This window comes from Mesoplodon bidens (assembly GCF_964165515.1).
Source record: "Mesoplodon bidens genome assembly, chromosome: 1".
Classification (NCBI taxonomy): domain Eukaryota; kingdom Metazoa; phylum Chordata; class Mammalia; order Artiodactyla; family Ziphiidae; genus Mesoplodon; species Mesoplodon bidens.
Window position 1 is genome coordinate 193,793,677 of NC_138176.1, and position 18,868 is coordinate 193,812,544.

At 37.1% G+C, this 18,868-nt stretch overlaps 1 protein-coding gene across 2 annotated transcripts in view; it reads left to right on the plus strand.

Moving 5' to 3' along the window:
* The window catches only part of ARHGAP24 (Rho GTPase activating protein 24), a 509,032-nt gene extending 490,460 nt beyond the window's left edge, over positions 1-18,572 (plus strand). For both annotated transcript variants that reach the window (XM_081250897.1, XM_081250898.1), the window contains 2 exons: positions 11,128-12,202; positions 17,085-18,572. In XM_081250897.1, coding sequence (XP_081107023.1) covers positions 11,128-12,202; positions 17,085-17,199 — 1,190 coding nt within the window. In that variant the 3' untranslated portion in view covers positions 17,200-18,572. The remainder of the gene's footprint in view (positions 1-11,127; positions 12,203-17,084) is intronic.
* Positions 18,573-18,868: the final 296 nt, after the last annotated feature.

Below are 18,868 nucleotides of genomic sequence, written 5' to 3' on the forward strand. Positions count from 1 at the left end.
ATTCATAATAGCTCCAATCTAAAGACTGATCAATTGTCCTTCAATTACTGAATAGATAAACAAGTTTTGATACATCCATGAAATGGAATTCTACTCAGCAATAAAAAGAATGAACTACTGATATATGGATAACAATATGGATAAATGACAAAAGCATTATGCTAAGTGAATAATGCCTAGACACAAAAGACTTCATACTGTATAATTACATTTATATGAAATTCTAGAAAAGAAAAAAACTGTAGTGACAGAAAGCAAATCAGTGGTTGCCATGGATAGGGGACTGGCTACAAAGGGGCACAAGGGAATTATCTATATAATGATTAGGTGGTGATTAAAGGACTGTCATTTGTCCAAATTTATCATGTACCTCACAGATATCTTGTACATGTGCAAAATGAGACATGTACAAGGTAATGTATTGCAAAAAATACAAACTGAATCTACATTTCAATAGAATGCTGCCATACATATGTATTTTAAAGTGCCTAGGCACCTTCAAAGGAAAATTGAATTCTTATCCAGTACTTATGAAAAAAAGTGCCCCGTAATATGGTATTTAAATTCAACCTGTATTAAATTATATGAGCCTGGGGAATTGTTGGAACATGTAGTCCAGTGGGACTCCCAAATCTGCTTGGACTCTTCAGAATGGACAGGTGATTATAACTACTCTGACCTCATTTATTTAGGCTTCATATTTTTTATTAGCATTCTAAGGAAGAGAATGACAGAGAGGGTAGAATAAAAAGGAAAAAAAGATAGTGCATATGATGACACATACATCATTATTACCACCAGGCCAGTCTGTCCTAAATGGTTATAAAAATTGAAAGGAAGTCACTTTGCAAGAAATGATTGCCGTTTACTATTCTGGAAACTAGATGAAAGCAAAGCCTTCCAAGGTAATAGAAATATATTTCTAAATCTCTAGGGATCTGACACTCACTCTATAATCATGGCAGGTATGCACTGGCATAGTTGTTCACATATTTCATCATGGAGACCTTGAGGATATCTCTTTTCAATTAATTAAAGTACAGCATCTCCCTGGTGTTGCTCGGAGCCTTAGAGTACCTGAGCTGAAAAATGCTGCCATTTTTTTTTTTTTTCCTGGTACGCGGGCCTCTCACTGTTGTCGCCTCTCCCGTTGCGGAGCACAGGCTCCGGATGCGCAGGCTCAGCGGCCATGGTTCACAGGCCCAACTGCTCCGCAGCACGTGGGATCTTCCCGGACCGGGGCACGAACCTGTGTCCCCTGCATCGGCAGGCGGACTCTCAACCCCTGCGCCACCAGGGAAGCCCTTCAATTAATTAAATGCCCCACACATTTCACAACTGTGATAAAAAGCTGTGATGTTTCTAAATTGCTACATAACTGATATGAGAATCCAGTTATCTTCTACAAGCCAGTCTTAAAAATATTAAATCCAGTTATCTTCCATAAGTTGGTCTTAAAAATATTAAAAGTGTTTGCAAAAATGTGAACAGTGCACCTCTTCTCCCTACTTTGATTGTTTAAAAAATAAATACATTGTTTATATTAATATATAAAAAAAAAGCAGTGATATTTCAAATGTTAATATTCCAGTGATGGGGAAAGCTCTATTTCCCCAAAATACTAGACAGAGCCATATATAACAGAGGCTGCTAACGTTTGAAAGTATATCTGTCATATGGGCAAATAGTGAAACAGTTGTCTTCAAACACAGTACATGATGGTGTCAGTGTTGACAGTCATTTTAAAGATGCTAAAATGTTTTCTTCAGATTCACTGCTACATACATTGAAAATAGGATGACAAATTCAGAAGTTACTAAAAGAGAAAAGATAGATATATAATACCATTAATTTCATTCAGTCTTTTTTCTTCGACAACTCCATCATAATTGATGATTCAGTAGATAGCTGTCTTTTATTTAGTTTCTTATTTAGAATAACACCGAGTTTCTTATTATTACTAAAGTCTTAAATCCAGCAGCTGTTCTAATTTCATTCTTTTACATGTAGCTGGCCAGTTATCCCAGCACCATTTATTGAAGAGGCTGTCTCTCTCTCCATTGTATATTCTTGGCTCCTTTGTCATAAATTAGGTGACGATGTGTGTGTGAGTTTATCTCTAGGCTTTCTATCCCATACCATTGATCTATATTTTTGTTTTTATACAGATACCAAACTATACCATAGTATAGCTTGAAGTCAGGTAGCCTGATTCCTCCAGCTCCATTTTTCTTTCTCAAGATTGCTTTGGCTCCTCGGGGCCTTTTATGTTTCCATACAAATTGTAAATTTTTTTGTTCTAATTCTGTGAAGAATGCCAGAGGTAGTTTGTTAGGGATTGCATTGAATCTGTAGATTGCTGTAGGTAGTATAATCATTTTCACAATGTTGATTCTTCCAATCCAAGAACATGGTATATCTCTCTATCAGTTTGTATCATCTTTAATTTCTTTCATCAGTGTCTTATAGTTTTCTGCATACAGGTCTTTTGTCTCCTTATGTAGGTTTATTCCTAGGTATTTTATTCTTTTTGCTGCAGTTGTAAATGGGAGTGTTTCCTTAATTTCTCTTTCAGATTTTTCATCATTAGTGTATAGGAATGCCAGAGATTTCTGTGCATTAATTTTGTATCCTGCTACTTTACCAAATTCATTGATTAGCTCTAGCGGTTTTCTGGTAGCATCTTTAGGATTCTCTATGTATAGTATCATGTCATCTGCAAACAGTGACAGCTTTACTTCTTCTTTTCCGATTTGGATTCCTTTTATTTCTTTTTCTTCTCTGATTGCTGTGGCTAAAACTTCCAAAACTATGTTGAATAAGAGTGGTGAGAGTGGGCAACCTTGTCTTGTTCCTGATCTTAGTGGAAATGGTTTCAGTTTATCACCATTGAGGACCATGTTGGCTGTGGGGTTTGTCATATATGGCCTTTATTATGTTGAGGAAAATTTCCTCTATGCATACTTTCTGGAGGCTTTTTATCATAAATGGGTGTTGAATTTTGTCGAAAGCTTTCTCTGCATCGATTGAGGTGATCATATGGTTTTTCTCCTTCAATTTGTTAATATGGTGTATCACATTGATTGATTTGCATATATTGAAGAATCCTTGCATTCTTGGGATTAACCCCACTTGATAATGGTGTATGATCCTTTTAATGTGCTGTTGGATTCCATTTGCTAATATTGAGTTGAGGATTTTTGCATCTATGTTCATCAGTGATATTGGCCTGTAGTTTTCTTTCTTTGTGACATCTTTGTTGGTTTTGGTATCAGGGTGATGGTGGCCTCATATAATGAGTTAGGGAGTGTTCCTCCCTCTGCTATATTTTGAAAGAGTTTGAGAAGGATAGGTGTTAGCTCTTCTCTAAATGTTTGATAGAATTCGCCTGTGAAGCCATCTGGTTCTGGGCTTTTGTTTGTTGGAAGATTTTTAATAGTTTCAATTTCAGTGCTTCTGATTGGTCTGTTCAGATTTTCTATTTCTCCTGGTTCACTCTCAGCAGGTTGAGCATTTATAAGAATTTGGTCATTTCTTCCAAGTTGTCCATTTTATTGGCATAGAGTTACTTGTAGTAATCTCTCATGATCCTTTGTATTTCTGCAGTGTCAGTTGTTACTTCTCCTTTTTCATTTCTAATTCTATTGATTTGAGTCTTCTCCCTTTTTTTCTTGATGAGTCTGGCTAATGGTTCATCAATTTTGTTTATCTTCTCAATGAACCAGCTTTTAGTTTTATTTATCTTTGCTATCATTTCCTTCATTTCTTTTTCATTTATTTTTGATCTGATCTTTATGATTTCTTTCCTTCTGCTATCTTTGGGGTTTTTTGTTGTTGTTCTTCTTCTTCTTTCTCTAATTGCTTTAGGTGCAAGGTTAGGTTGTTTATTTGAGATGTTTCCTGTTTCTGAAGGTAGGATTGTATTGCTATAAACTTCCCTCTTAGAAATGCTTTTGCTGCATCCCATAGGTTTTGGGTCATCATGTCTCCATTGTCATTTGTTTCTAGGTATTTTTTGATTTTCTCTTTGATTTCTTCAGTGATCTCTTGGTTATTAAGTAATGTATTGTTTAGCCTCCATGTGTTTGTATTTTTTACAGACTTTTTCCTGTAATTGATATCTACTCTCATAGCACTGTGGTTGGAAAAGATACTTGATATGATTTCAATTTTCTTAAATTTACCAACGCTTGATTTGTGACCCAAGATATGATCTATCCTGGAGAATGTTCCATGAGCACTTGAGAAGAAAGTTTATTCTGTTGTTTTTGGATGGAATGTCCTATAAATATCAATTAAGTCCATCTTGTTTAATGTATCATTTAAAGCTTGTGTTTCCTTATTTATTTTCATTTTGGATGATCTGTCCTTTGGTTAAAGTGGGGTGTTAATGTCCCCTTCTGTGACTGTGTTACTGTCAATTTCCTCTTTTATGGCTGTTAGTATTTGCCTTATGTATTGAGGTGCTCCTCTGTTGGGTGCATAAATATTTACAATTGTTATATCTTCTTCTTGCATTGATCCCTTGATCATTATGTAGTGTCCTTCTTTATCTCTTTTAATAGTCTTTATTTTAAAGTCTATTTTGTCTGATATGAGAATTGCTACTCCAGCTTTCTTTTGATTTCCATTTGCATGGAATATCTCTTTCCATCCCCTCACTTTCAGTCTGTATGTGTCCCTAAGTCTGAAGTGGTCTCTTGTAGACAGCATATATACAGGTCTTGGTTTTGTATCCATTCAGCTAGTCTATGTCTTTTGGTTGGGGCATTTAATCCATTTACATTTAAGGTAATTATCAATATGTATGTTCCTATTACCATTTTCTTATTTGTTTTGTGTTTGTTATTATAGTTCTTTTCCTTCCCTTGTGTTTCCTGCCTAGAAAAGTTCCTTTAGCATTTGTTGTAAAGCTGGTTCAGTGGTGCTGAATTCCCTTTTATTTCTTTTTCTTCTCTGATTGCCATGGCTAGGACTTCCAAAACTATGTTGAATAAGAGGGGTGAGAGTGGACATCCTTGTCTTGTTCATGATCTTAGTGGAAATGCTTTCAGTTTTTCACCATTGAGTATTTGCTCTGGGTTTGTCATATACGGCTTTTATTATGTAGAGGTAGGTTCCCTCTATGCTCATTTTCTGTGGAGTCTGTTTTTTAAACATCTTTATTGGAGTATAATTGCTTTACAATGTTGTGTTAGTTTCTGCTGTATAACAAAGTGAATCAGCTATATATATACATATATCCCCATATACCCTCCCTCTTGTGTCTTCCTCTCAACCCCCCTATCTCACCCCTCTTGGTGGTCACAAAGCATCAAGTTGACCTCCCTGTGCTTTTGGGTGTTGAATTTTGTCAAAATCTTTTTATGCATCTATTGAGATGATCATATGGTTTTTATTCCCTAATTTGTTAATATGGTGTATCACATTGATTGCTTTGCATATATTGAAGAATCCTTGCACTCCTGGTGTAAATTCCATTTGATCATGGTGTATGATCCTTTTAATTTGTTGTTGGATTCTGTTTGCTGGTTTTTTGTTGAGGATTTTTGCATCTATTTTCATCAGTTATATTGGTCTGTAATTTTCTGTTTTTGTGATATCTAACATCATACATAAAAATAAACTCCAAATGGATTACAGACCTAAATTTAAGATGGACACTATAACACTTAGAGGAAAACATAAGAAAAGCACTCTTTGAAATAAACCACAGCAACATCTTTTCTGACCCAACTCCTAGAGTAATGAAAATAAAAACAAAAATTAACAAATAGGACCTAATTAAACTTAAAAGTTTTAGCACAGCAAAGAAAACCATAAACAAGGGCTTCCCTGGTGGCGCAGTGGTTGAGAATCTGCCTGCTAATGCAGGGGACACGGGTTCGAGCCCTGGTCTGGGAGGATCCCACATGCCGCGGAGCAACTAGGCCCGTGAGCCATGACTACTGAGCCTGCGCGTCTGGAGCCTGTGCTCCGCAACAAGAGGCCGCGATAGTGAGAGGCCCGCGCACCGCGATGAAGAGTGGCCCCCTCTTGCCACAACTAGAGAAAGCCCTCACACAGAAATGAAGACGCAACACAGCAAAAATAAATTAATTAATTAATAAAAAAAAACTCCTACCCCCAACATCTTCAAAAAAAAAAAAAAAAAAAAAGAAAACCATAAACAAGATGAAAAGATAACCCTCAGAATGGGAGAAAATATTTCCAAATGAAACAATGGACAAAGGATTAATCTCCAAAATATATAAACAGTTCATGGAGCTCAATATCGGAAAAACAAAAAACCCAGTTAAAAAAGGGGCAGAAGACCTAAATAGACATTTCACCAAAGAAGACATACAGATGGCCAAGAGGCACATGAAAAGCTGCTCAACATCACTAATTATTAGTGATGCAAATAATTATTAGTGCAGCAAATAAAAACTACCATGAGGTATCACCTCACACTGGTCAGAATGGCCATCATCCAAAAATCTACAAACAATAAATGCTGGAGAAGGTGTGGAGAAAAGGGAACCCTTTTGCACTGTTGGTGGGAATGTAAATTGATAGAGCAAATTTGGAGAACAGTATGGAGGTTCCTTAAAAAACTAAAAAGAGAGCTAGCATGTGACCCAGCAATCCCACTACTGGGCATATACTGTGAGAAAACCATAATTCAAAAGGACACATTTACCTCAGTGTTCACTGCAGCACTATTTACAGTAGCCAGGACATGGAAACAACCTAAATATCCAACAGTAGATGAATGGAAAAAGAAAATGTGGTACATATAAACAATGGAATATTACTCAGCCATAAAAAGGAACGAAATTGGGTCATTTGGAGAGCTGTAGATGGACCTAGAGTCTGTCATACAGAGTGAAGTAAGCCAGAAAGAGAAAAACGAATATCATATATTAATGCATATATGTGGAATCTAGAAAAATGGTACAGATGAACCTATTTGTAGGGCAAGAATAGAGACACAGACATAGAGAATGGACATATGGACACAGGGGGGAAGGGGAGGGTGGGACGAATTGGGAAATTAGGTTTGAGATAAATACACTACATAAAATAAATAGCTAGTGGGCACCTGCTGTATAGCACAGGGAGCTCAGTTTGGTGCTCTGTGATGACCTAGATGGGTGGAATGGTGGGAGTGGGGGGGAGGTCTAAAAGGAAGCGTATACATATAGCTGATTCTCTTCATTGTACAGCAGGAACTAACAACATTGTAAAGCAATTTTACTCCAATAATAAATAAATAAATAAATAAATAAATAAATAATTAAATAAATCCAACAGCTGAAATATAGTTGGACAAGTACATGATTTGGAGTGAGAAGATGAAGTATCATATTTCACCCTGGTCACTTATCATCTGTGTGACCCTGGGCAGAACTGTAACCTCTCTGAATCTCAATTTTCTCATCTGAAAAACGTTAAGTCCTATCTCACAACCTTCTGAGAAAATTTAGAAGATGTAAGTGAAACATTCCCACCTAACACAGTTTCACAAACTCTAACACACACAGGAATCATCTGGGAATATTGCTGAAATTCTGATTCAGAACGTCTGTCTGTGGTGGGTCCTCTATGCTCTGCCAGTGTTACTATTCTGTTATTGTTGGTGTCATCTGGGGGCTGGTTAGAAATGTAAAATCTCATGCCCCACTCAGTATTTACATTTTAACAGAATCTCCAGATAATTTTGTATGAACATTAATGTTTGAGCAGCACTGGCCAGCATGAGACCTAACACACTGCAGATTCCTAATCTAAATATGTTAGAAGTTTTGAATCATTACAGAAGTGTGCAGGATATAGATGAATATAACACATATTTTCCTATTCAGAATTTGACTTTGAATTATATTCAGAGCCAAATCTTGCCCAGGTGTTGCTTTAAGCTAATGAGTGGCCTCATCCCAAGTCAGGCTTCTACTCTCTGACAGCTACTAGCAGCTATTTCAGTAGATATCTTCATTGTCAAAAGCACTTATCATTTTCTTCACCGAATTTATTTAAGTATTTTAAATAATATTACCTTTACTAACTAAAATTTGTTTCCCTGTATTTATTTATCAGAGACTACTCTTAGGAGCTTTTATCAACATGATAAAAGAAACACAATTAACACACCACATTAGTATAGTTCCAGCCAAAGCAAAGATGATTAATGCTTTCGTTAGCCTGCACTGCTTCATTGTGGGTATATGGATAAAATTTTTACAAAGATTTCTTAGGGGTTGGGACACCTAAAGTTGTGAAACTAATTTAGAAGCCTAGTTAGTGGTTGTGGCCTATTTTAAGGGGTGGGAGCAGCCCAGCATGTAAGTCAGTGAGGAATATGTGAAAATATATTTTGAGATTTCAGCTAATATGCCATAAAACCTGATAAATCCACCAATTTTTAAAAAGAATATTACTGCTTTTTATGATAGATTAGCCTTTCTATCCACTGTTGTCTGAGTTGTTTTTACTATCTGAAACTTGTAAGGTATTTCTAATCATACTTTATAGTGAATAATAGAAATATGAGGATCAAATGAGAACCTTAGCATTTTCATTTGTGTAAGAGAATTATTTTCTTTCTTGAAGGTCTCTTTGTTTAAAATGCCCTGAAGCGTTGATATTTCTTGTAGAGCAGATTTGCTAGTGGCAAATTCTTTCAGTTTTTGTTTAGCTAGGAATGTCTTATTTGTCCCTCATTTTTGAAACATTTGTTTGCTGGATAATATAATTCTGGCAATGAGAATGATGAAAAATCAGCTGATAATCTTACTGAGAATCCATTATACATGAGTTGGTTATCTCTTGCTGTTCTCAAGCTTCTCTCTTTGTCTTTGGTTTAAGATATGATGGGTCTAGGTCTGGATCCTTTTGCATTTAGCTTGCTTGGAATTTGATGAGCTTCTTGAATGTGTAGACTCATATTTTTCATCAAATTTCATCAAACTCCAGCAACTATTTCTTCAAATATTCTTTCTGCACTTTCTACTCTCCTCCTGGGATACCATTATGCCTATGCTGGTATGCTTGATGGTGTCCCACAGGTCTCTGAGGCTCTGCTCATTTGTCTTTATTTCTCTTCCTTCTGTTCCTAAGACTGGGTAACCACAGTTGTCTTCAGGTATGCTGATTCTTTCTTCTGCCTGCTCAAGTCTGCTGTTGATCCCCTCTACTGATTCTTTTCATTTCAGTTATTGTACCGTTCAACTCCAGAATATCTATTTGATTCTTTTCTATACTTTCAAGCTCTTTATTGATATTTGGTGAAACATTATTCTCACTTTCCTTTGGTTCCTTCGTTTATTAAAAAACATTTAAAATAGCAAATTTAAAGTCTTTGACCAGTGAGTACAGTGTCTGGGTTTCCTCAGAGTCTGTTTTTTTTTTTTTTTTTCTTGTATATGGGCCATGCTTTGTTTATTTTTTGCATGTAGCATTATTTTTTTGAAAACTATACATTTTTTAAATAATATAATAATATGGGAAATCTGGATATCAGATTCTTACCCTCCCTTTGTTGTTGTTGCTGTTTGTTGTTTGGTTTTTTAGTGAGTTTTCTGAACTAATTCTCTAAAGTTTATATTATTTGTCATCCTTGGCCACTGAAGTCTCTGCTTGGCTTACTTAGTTGTCGGCTAAAGATTGAACAAAGATTAAAAAACTATAGCTAATAAGTCTCCAAGTCTTTACCAAGACACTCTGTGTGCATGTTGGGGCAAACTTTCAACACTCAGCCAGGCAGGTTACAACTCTGCTTTAGCATTCAGATCCTTTTTGTGTGGAGCCTCAAGATCAGTCAGAGGTGAGAGCTTGGGGACTTCTCAGTTCTTTTCTGAGCATTCATATAGCCCTAGGCATGCACAGAACCCTAAGCATGCATGTAATCTTCTAAATTCTCAGGAATAAAGCAGAGCTTTTCAACACCTCCTATGGAAATCTCTTTCCTCAGATTTTCCTTCTAAGCTTTTTGTTTAGCCTATTGTTTGTCTTCAACTGTTGTCCACTTGCTTCAGGCAAAACATGATTTTAAATGAAAGAGCCCCTAATTGTTTTTGACAAATGGCCTTGAGAAAAGTGTTGCTTACTCTGGTCAAATTCTTAGTTAGATAAAATGAAGACAAGCCTCTTGAGAGATGTCTTCCAGGGAACCACCAAACAAGTAAAATAATGACAATTCTTTGGGAATGGGACTTTGAAGGATTTCCAACCCTGCTTTTCCCATTCCAGTGGCTGTCAGACTGCTTGTTCCCACTGTGATTGTGGGCAGTTGGTTTTCAAGGCCACTGCAGAGAGGAGGATAGGAATAGGATGAGTTAAAATACCACAGTGCTTGCTGTTCTTTACCGAGATTCAATGATTTTTTTTAATAACCACTCTCCAGATTACAACAAGCCTTTATTTAATTTCCAAAGTTCTGAAAATGATGATTCAGAATATTTTCATCATTTGCTTTTATGGAGGAGAGGATTCTTGTAGGTCTTTATTACACCATTTTGGCTAATGTCACTTAAAATGCCCTGAAGGTTTTGAATGCTGAGCAAAAGTTGTATGGAACTTCATTGTCTTGCTATATTATAAAGACAGACCATATATCCACTAGAGATTTTATAGAGTTCCACTTTGAGATTCCACTACAAATGTCTTGATAGTTTGAGGCAATTGTCTAATGAGAGATAACAGTGACTTCCTCAAAGAAAGATTTTTCATAATTAAATGTCAAACATGCAAGAAATGTGTGACAATGAAGAGGCTGGTCTTTGGAACTAATTAATTCTGGGTTCAAGCCCTGCATTTTCTCCTTAATAGCTTTGGGATGCTGATTAAGTTACTTAACTTTCATAAGACAGTGATAGTTAGATAGAACAGTATCTATTCATAGATTTTTTTTAATCCAACTACACTAACAAAAGTAAAGTGCTTGGTATAGTTCATGTTAAATGCTCAAGAAATTTTAGCAGTTAATATTGCTATAGATAATATTGCTATTATCATCATTAAGAATATAGTTTGGCACTGCTAGTAATAATGCTGAATGTTCACCTGAACTCTTTCTTTAAGAGTCACATTCAAAATAAGAAATAAAACTGTTTCACTCATACTATTTTGTTTTCTATGCAATTCCAGGCACTGTGGTGGTCCAACAGTTGATGTCAATGATGATTAGCAAACACGATCGCCTCTTCCCCAAAGATGCAGAGTTGCAAAGCAAGCCCCAGGATGGAGTGAGCAACAACAACAACGACCTTCAGAAGAAAGCCACCATGGGTCAGTTACAGAACAAGGAGAACAATAATACCAAGAACAGTCCTGGAAGGCAGTGCTCTTGGGACAAGTCTGAGTCTCCCCAGAGAAGCAGCATGGATAACGGATCCCCCACAGCTCTATCAGGCAGCAAAACCAACAGCCCAAGGAACAGCGTTCACAAGCTGGATGTCTCTAGGAGCCCCCCTCTCATGGTCAAAAAGAATCCCGCCTTCAATAAGGGCAGTGGGATAGTCACCAATGGGTCCTTCAGCAGCAGTAATGCAGAAGGACTTGAGAAAGCCCAAACCACTCCCAATGGGAGCTTACAGGCCAGAAGGACCTCTTCCCTGAAGGGGTCTGGTACCAAAATGGGCACCCACAGTGTACAGAATGGAACGGTGCGGATGGGCATTTTGAACTCAGATACCCTCGGGAACCCCGTGAATGGTCGCAGCATGAGCTGGCTGCCCAATGGCTACGTGACCCTGAGGGATAACAAGCAGAAAGAGCAAGCTGGAGAGTCAGGCCAGCACAATAGACTCTCCACCTATGACAACGTCCACCAACAGTTCTCTGTGATGAGCCTTGACGACAAGCAGAGCGTCGACAGTGCCACCTGGTCCACTTCCTCCTGTGAAATCTCCCTCCCTGAGAACTCCAACTCCTGCCGCTCCTCCACCACCACCTGCCCGGAACAAGACTTTTACGGTGGGAACTTTGAGGACCCCGTTTTGGATGGGCCCCCGCAGGACGACCTTTCCCACCCCGGGGACTATGAAAACAAAAGTGACCGGAGGAGTGTGGGCGGTCGAAGTAGTCGTGCCACCAGCAGCAGCGACAACAGTGAGACCTTTGTTGGCCAGACCAGCAACCACAGCGCACTGCATAGTTTAGTGTCCAGCCTGAAGCAGGAAATGACCAAACAGAAGATAGAGTATGAGTCCAGGATAAAGAGGTGAGGAAAATCTGGATCCCCAATTGACCAGAGAGGGTGCAATAGCCTCCTAATATGAGACAGGCTCACCCAGAGGGTAAATATGCTGACTCCAAAGTCAGAGACCTGGGTTCAAGTCCTAGTTTCACCATTTGTAAGCTGTGGGACTTTGGGAAAGCTCACTTTATCTCTGCGAATCTCAGCTCCCTAATGTGAACATTTTAAATTCTAGCAGTATCTACTGCAAAAGCATGTAAGAAATCATTGCACATTGTCCCTGGCACAGAGCATTGCTCAGTAATACTATCTCTTGTTAATAAATGTGTGGATTTGTGTTCAAGAGCTGGGGAGAGGAGTGAAAGGGGATGAATGCAGAACAAGGAGTCTGTTCTCACAGGAAGAGGATGAAATGAGGATAAAGAGAAGTTGGAGAAGTAAACAGATCTTTATTGTTCATTTTTTCCATTGCTGAATGCTGGGAGAGTGTCTGTTCTCTCCCAAGCTCAGACCCAGACCCCGAGGATTCAGCAGTGGATAAGACAGACAAAAACTCAGCCCTCTTGGAGCATGCTTCCATTTCACTGGAGGAGACAGATAAATAAGTAAAATAGGTCTCATGCTAAGTAGAAGACTAAAGCAGGGAAGAGGGGTAAGAAGTGTTGGTGAGGAGTAATTCTAAGTGTAGGGCCTTATAGGAGGTAAAAGAGGCAGCAATGAAGATGCCCAGGAGGAGTGGAAATGCCGTGAGCTGGAATCAGTGAGGAGCTCAGAGAGGTACCTTAGAGCCTTCAGGATCATCTTAAGTCTTTGGCTTTTACTCTGGGATTGGAATCCAGAGAGGTTTCTGAGAAAAGTGATGGCATGAAGTGTATCCATATGGACAATGGAAATTGTAGCCTAAGTGGGGAGCAAAAAATATGAATTATAAGGAAGCAGTTGTGCTGAAACCTAATTGATAGCAGTTGACATCTTCTCATAAGTTGTCCAAGGTAGCGATGGCTTAGCAACTTCAGGAAAGCAACCTGGGCAAGACATGGGGTATTGGCTGAGTATCCTGTGTTGACAGTACCCCTGACTGCCAGATGCTCCATCATCTTGAAAGGCAGGAATACAGAGAATGGAGCCCAGGATTCACAAATACAACCTTGTGCTGGAAACCTGAACATCACCACATCCCATGATTTTACCAGGATCACAGAATTACAAAACCGATTGTTTTTATGTTCTCCTTTCAGTGTAGTATAAGGGAAGGACACTGCACCCTCAAGAGAAGGCCTGAGGCTCAGTTTAGCCTGATGTAGCCCCTCTAGTGGCCTCAGTCCCAGTCCCAGACTGTGCCTTGGTAGACCCCTTCCTGTTTAGGGTCCTCATAGTTTGTGAACCTCAGTCTTGTCCTGCTTCAACTGCTTCTATGGCTCCAAACCCCACGTGGTTTCTTTTTTATATATAAAGTTGACCTTAATGTATTTTAATGTTTCCCATCCATTTATCAATTATCAAGCCAAAAGATATGTATTTTTAAGAGCTATGGTAAAGTAAATATTTAAAAAAATACTTCTTATATATTAGATTGAAAAAATTACTTTCTTGGAAACAGAAACTTGGTTTGAATTTTCCTATATAATGCTAAGTGACAGGAGGTTTAAATAAGAAGAAAAATTGAGTCATCATCTTATAAGGCTACTCTTCATTCTGAATGTAGTGTTTGGAACCACGGGCTACCAAATCTCTGAATTGCTGCCAAGGCATGATGATAAATTAGCACTTAGCACTGGGAAGCAAGAGGTAACACCTGAGACTTGCCTTAGGATAGGAATACATTATTCTGATTGGTTGCAGGTGTACACGTTCATTTATAAGAACATTGGTGATACATTTATGTTCTGAGTCTATGGTGCATTTTAGAGACATTGATAAAATAATAGAAGGTTCCAACAGAATGTCATTCATTGGCCTCTTTCACTGTAGCATTTTTACCCATGTGACAAGCAAAGGGAGAGGTCCATGATAAAGTAGGGCAGAGGAGCTGCCACATGACCAAGCCACAGAAATATAAGAAGTAACTGTTCTAGTTAATTCTTGATCATTCCTGTCTAGAATTATACATTTGTCTTTCGATTCCTTTTTAACTCTACCCTACAAGTATTAAGGATAGATGATAGATGATAGATAGATAGATAGATAGATGATAGATGATAGATAGATAGATAGATGATACAGATAGATGATAGATACATACATACATACACACATACATACATACATACATCCCTAGATAGATAGACAGATGATAGAGAAATACATACCATACTTTATCTATCATTGATATGTATGATTTTTAGTTTTTAAACATGTGAGTTTGATGTTATTCCACCCCCTCACCTTCTCCCTTTATCATATTGTGGTCAGAAAAATTCATTTGTATGATATCAATTATTTGGTCTTGTAAGAAGTATTTATTAACTTATTATTGGTTTGGGATTGTATATATGACCAATAGATCAAATCTGTTAATCAAGCTGTTCAAATCTTTTACATTTCTTCTGATTTTCATCAGATAGAGCTATAATTTCTAAGAAAGTTATCTTAAAATTTCCTAATTTTTGTGGATTTATCTATCTATAATTTTGTTATATTTTATATTGAATAACTTGAGGCTATACAACTAGATGAATAAAAGTTCAGAATTGTTTATACCTCCCTGATGAATTGATCATTTTATCATAAAGTAATGGTAATAACGCATTTTGCCCCAAAATATTTTTCTCATATTAATATTGCTATATAATTTTTATTTTGATTAATAACGCCCTGCTATATACTTCCATTAACTTTCAAACTTTATGTTTCATTATTTGAAGACATATTTTTTCAATTCTGGAGTATTTTTATCCATCACCATTTTTGTTTATTTCATCTCCCCATTTTCTCAATTTTCTGTCTCTCCAACCCTTATTAAAGTATGTTGGACCTTCTTAATCCATTCTCCATCTCTGTTAGCTTCTCTTTCTTATAGTACATTTTCATCTTTTTTCATTATGTGAGGCATTCTGGGTAATTTTTCCTCAGAGCTGTTTTCTCATTTATTTATTTTCTCTTCTGATTAATTCTGTCACTTCACTCAGCCCATGAGTAGAGTTTTTGTAGTCTCTTTGTCATAAAGACAATTGATGTTCCAAGCTCTCAGTTGAATCACTTTCAGCCTTCTGCCTCTCTTATACTGGAGATCTCCTCCTCGCCATGAGAAAAATAGAAACCTACTCACAGATTCCAGGGCTTCTATCCAGGAACAACCCCTCATGTACTTCCATTTACTGTTCTAAATTTGAGTTTCTTCCTTGGTTCTGATAACCTGAAGATGCTCTTTTATTTCTTTTAACCTTGCTATGTATTTTAAAAATATTTTTCTTATATATTTTTCCAGCATTGATCTGTGCTTACAGTGGAAGGGGTTTCTTCTGTTTTCAACCCAGTCTATTAGGTTCCTGGAAGTTTCATATGAGTGCCTGTTATGTACAAATGCATTAGTATATTTTTTAAAGGGTGTCTTCCTTGGTATTTAAGCTTGAGTTTCTTCCAACTTTTTTAGTTCTAAGATAAACAGCTTTAGAAAGAAAAGAGAATATATTGTAAAATAATTCTGGGTGACAACCAGCACACTACCAGGTTTTTATGTAAAAACTGTGATCATGTGGTCAAAATGGCCTTCTAAACTGATTATAGAATGGGACTTTTTAAAAAAGATTCTAGTTTCTTACAAAGGGAAAGCAGATTCATCTTTAAGTGTTCTTATGATTATCTGGATGAAATATCAACATATGGGACTCATTATTTCAAAACAGAAAAATTATTGAGATTTTAATTTGAAAATTATTAAAATAATCAGATTTCTGAGAGCTATCTGTGCATTAGCCTTTCATATTTCAGTAGTATGTCAAATTCAAACATACTCCTGGGACTTTAGCTCAGAATAGAAGAAATTAAAATGTCAGTCATTACCAAGACACATCATCTAATAATCAACTGCTTACTATTCCTCCTTGAACAACAGCACTAATAAATTATGTTTTGGAACTTAGTGATTATTGGAAAAACTCTGTTTATAGGAAATTATCTAAAATTATACAGTTATCCAAAAGAATATAGCTATCAACCTATAAAAATATAACTCTAGAGATCTTAAGATATATTAACTTGGAAGGCAGTGAGAATTTTAGATAGTAGGCTACTTAGGTGGACTCCATTGTCACAGAATGTCACATGAATTACTTATTCAACACATGTAATCTCTAGATTACATTTCATTACATGAGGCATCCTCTCTTGTTACTATAAGGTGACTGCTCTTAATACCACTTTTATATGATGGGACTCTATATGTCCCAGAGAAGTAGATTCTTAGCAGTCGACTTAATCTTTCTAACAATGACATTTTCACCATCATTCTTTTTCCTTTGATAGAAAGCAAAAATAATTGTTCTGTTTTTCCTCCAACTTTATCAGACTCCCCCCCCCCTTTCTTTTAGTAAACCCAGATTTACATAATGATTCAGGAAAGTTTGTGGTTTAGGTTGCCTCCTACTTCTGCCATTCTGTGCTCCATGACATTGGTCTCTGACTTCTTTTTGCCGAAATTCATTAATTTGCTATCAAATGACAATGAAGTGCATCCAAGAGAGTTTTTGGGGTCTCAACAAAATGATACTAAATCATCTTAGGAATTAATTAAAAAAAGAATATATATATACACCTTTTAATCTGTGGACCTTTCTTCATTGATTTGAAAGGCTCAATCCAATTTCCTAAACATTGCAGAGACAGTTTAGGAAATATTTTTTAGCCCTTTTGCATTTCAAATTAATAAAATTGCTTTATCTTTTATTCCTTCCCCCACCCTTTGTAGCTTAGAACAGCGAAACTTGACTTTGGAAACAGAAATGATGAGCCTCCACGATGAACTGGATCAAGAAAGGAAAAAGTTCACAATGATAGAAATCAAAATGCGAAATGCCGAGTGAGCAAAAGAAGATGCAGAGAAGAGAAATGACATGCTTCAGAAAGAAATGGAGCAGTTTTTTTCCACATTTGGGGAGCTGACAGTGGAACCCAGGAGAACCGAGAGAGGAAACACAATATGGATCCAGTGAGGCTGATTTCTCCCACTGTCTCCAGTGGCTCTGGGGAAGACTCTGGGGGTTCTCTTGGGAATATTATATAGGATCAGGTAGCTGGTCACCTGGCTGTACAGAGCTCTAACTGGGGAAGACATATCATTTACAGACATTGCCCATCCATATCTGCAGTGTGTACCAAAGTTGTATCATGCCCCATAATGCTACTGTCAAGTGTTACAACTGGATATGTGTATATAGAGTAGTTTTTAAAAAGTAAACTAAAAATGAAAAACATATCTCAATAATTATTTTATTGCAAGTCTTGTATTTAAAATGTTAAATCAGTATGTCATTGCAGTTTAGCTTGCTTTCAAGCTTCACCCCTTGCACTTAAGCTATTTTTGGCATTGTGTTATCATCAGCTTATTTTATAGATCAATATTTTTATTTCCCCTTTTGCTGAGGAAATGAAAATAAGCAGATATATAAATATATATAAATATATATAAGATGAGTTATTAAAATCAAAAAGAATACTTTGTGGCTGTGCTGTTTGTGCCAATGGACTTTGCCATGACCAAAAAGAGAAATGTAAATAATTTTATAAAATACGGTAGAATCACCAGGAACCTTTGAATTACTCTGTAAATTCTGCCCTTGACACTGCTCAATTTTCTTGGTGAGATGTTTTGACACAGGAGATCTTGGACCAGTAAAAAAGTCCCCTTCTCAAGCCCCCTGGTCTGCCTTGCCCATTCCACACATGTATGTCCCCTATGCAGGATGCACCTTAGATGAGAAGTATGGTTATTTTTTAAAAGAGCATTTAAGCAGTCATGCCTTGAATTACTCTGTCCTTCTACTGGATGGTTATGAGGGACATTCTTCCTGCCATTGGGAAGTTGAAGAACAATGCTGGCTAACCAGTGCCTACATTGAGCACATGTCCTCTATTCCAACCCCGCACCCCTCACTTCCCCACCCACAACGCAAACAGTGAAATAGTATTACCGTGTCTCTCTCAGTTAAACTGCTAGAGTGTGTGCCATATATTCTGCTTTCACTCAGGCCTGCTGCTCTGTTGTCGTCTAGGATTCTTTCTGCACAACAGAGGGTAAAGGCAGTTTGCAGCAAGTTGGAGCTGATGCAGGGGAAGGGGACCAGAAGGAGGAGGAGACAAGATTGGAAGAAACTAACTATTTTGCTTCTAATTTGTACAGTATTCTCCCCTGTCAAAAACATTTATTCACAATAAATTTTAAATGTGAATCTTTAAAGGTCCAGTTTTGATAAATTTGTGAACATCAGTAATGATAACTTTCCGGAGAAGCCCAAGGCTTCTAATTTCATCTTTTCTCAGATAATCTGCCAGAGACTGAGAACAATTCACAGTTTGATGAGGCAATGATTGAAATAAATCTTTCTCATGCTAGAACAAAAAGTCACAAAAGGTAAAATTGGAAATAAATACTACTTGAGTTTATGGGATTCATGTTGTTTGAAGGTTCTATGTTTGTATTTATTTTCAAGGGGACAGTAGACTTACAGAGTTCATTCTTGTAACTGTGCTGCT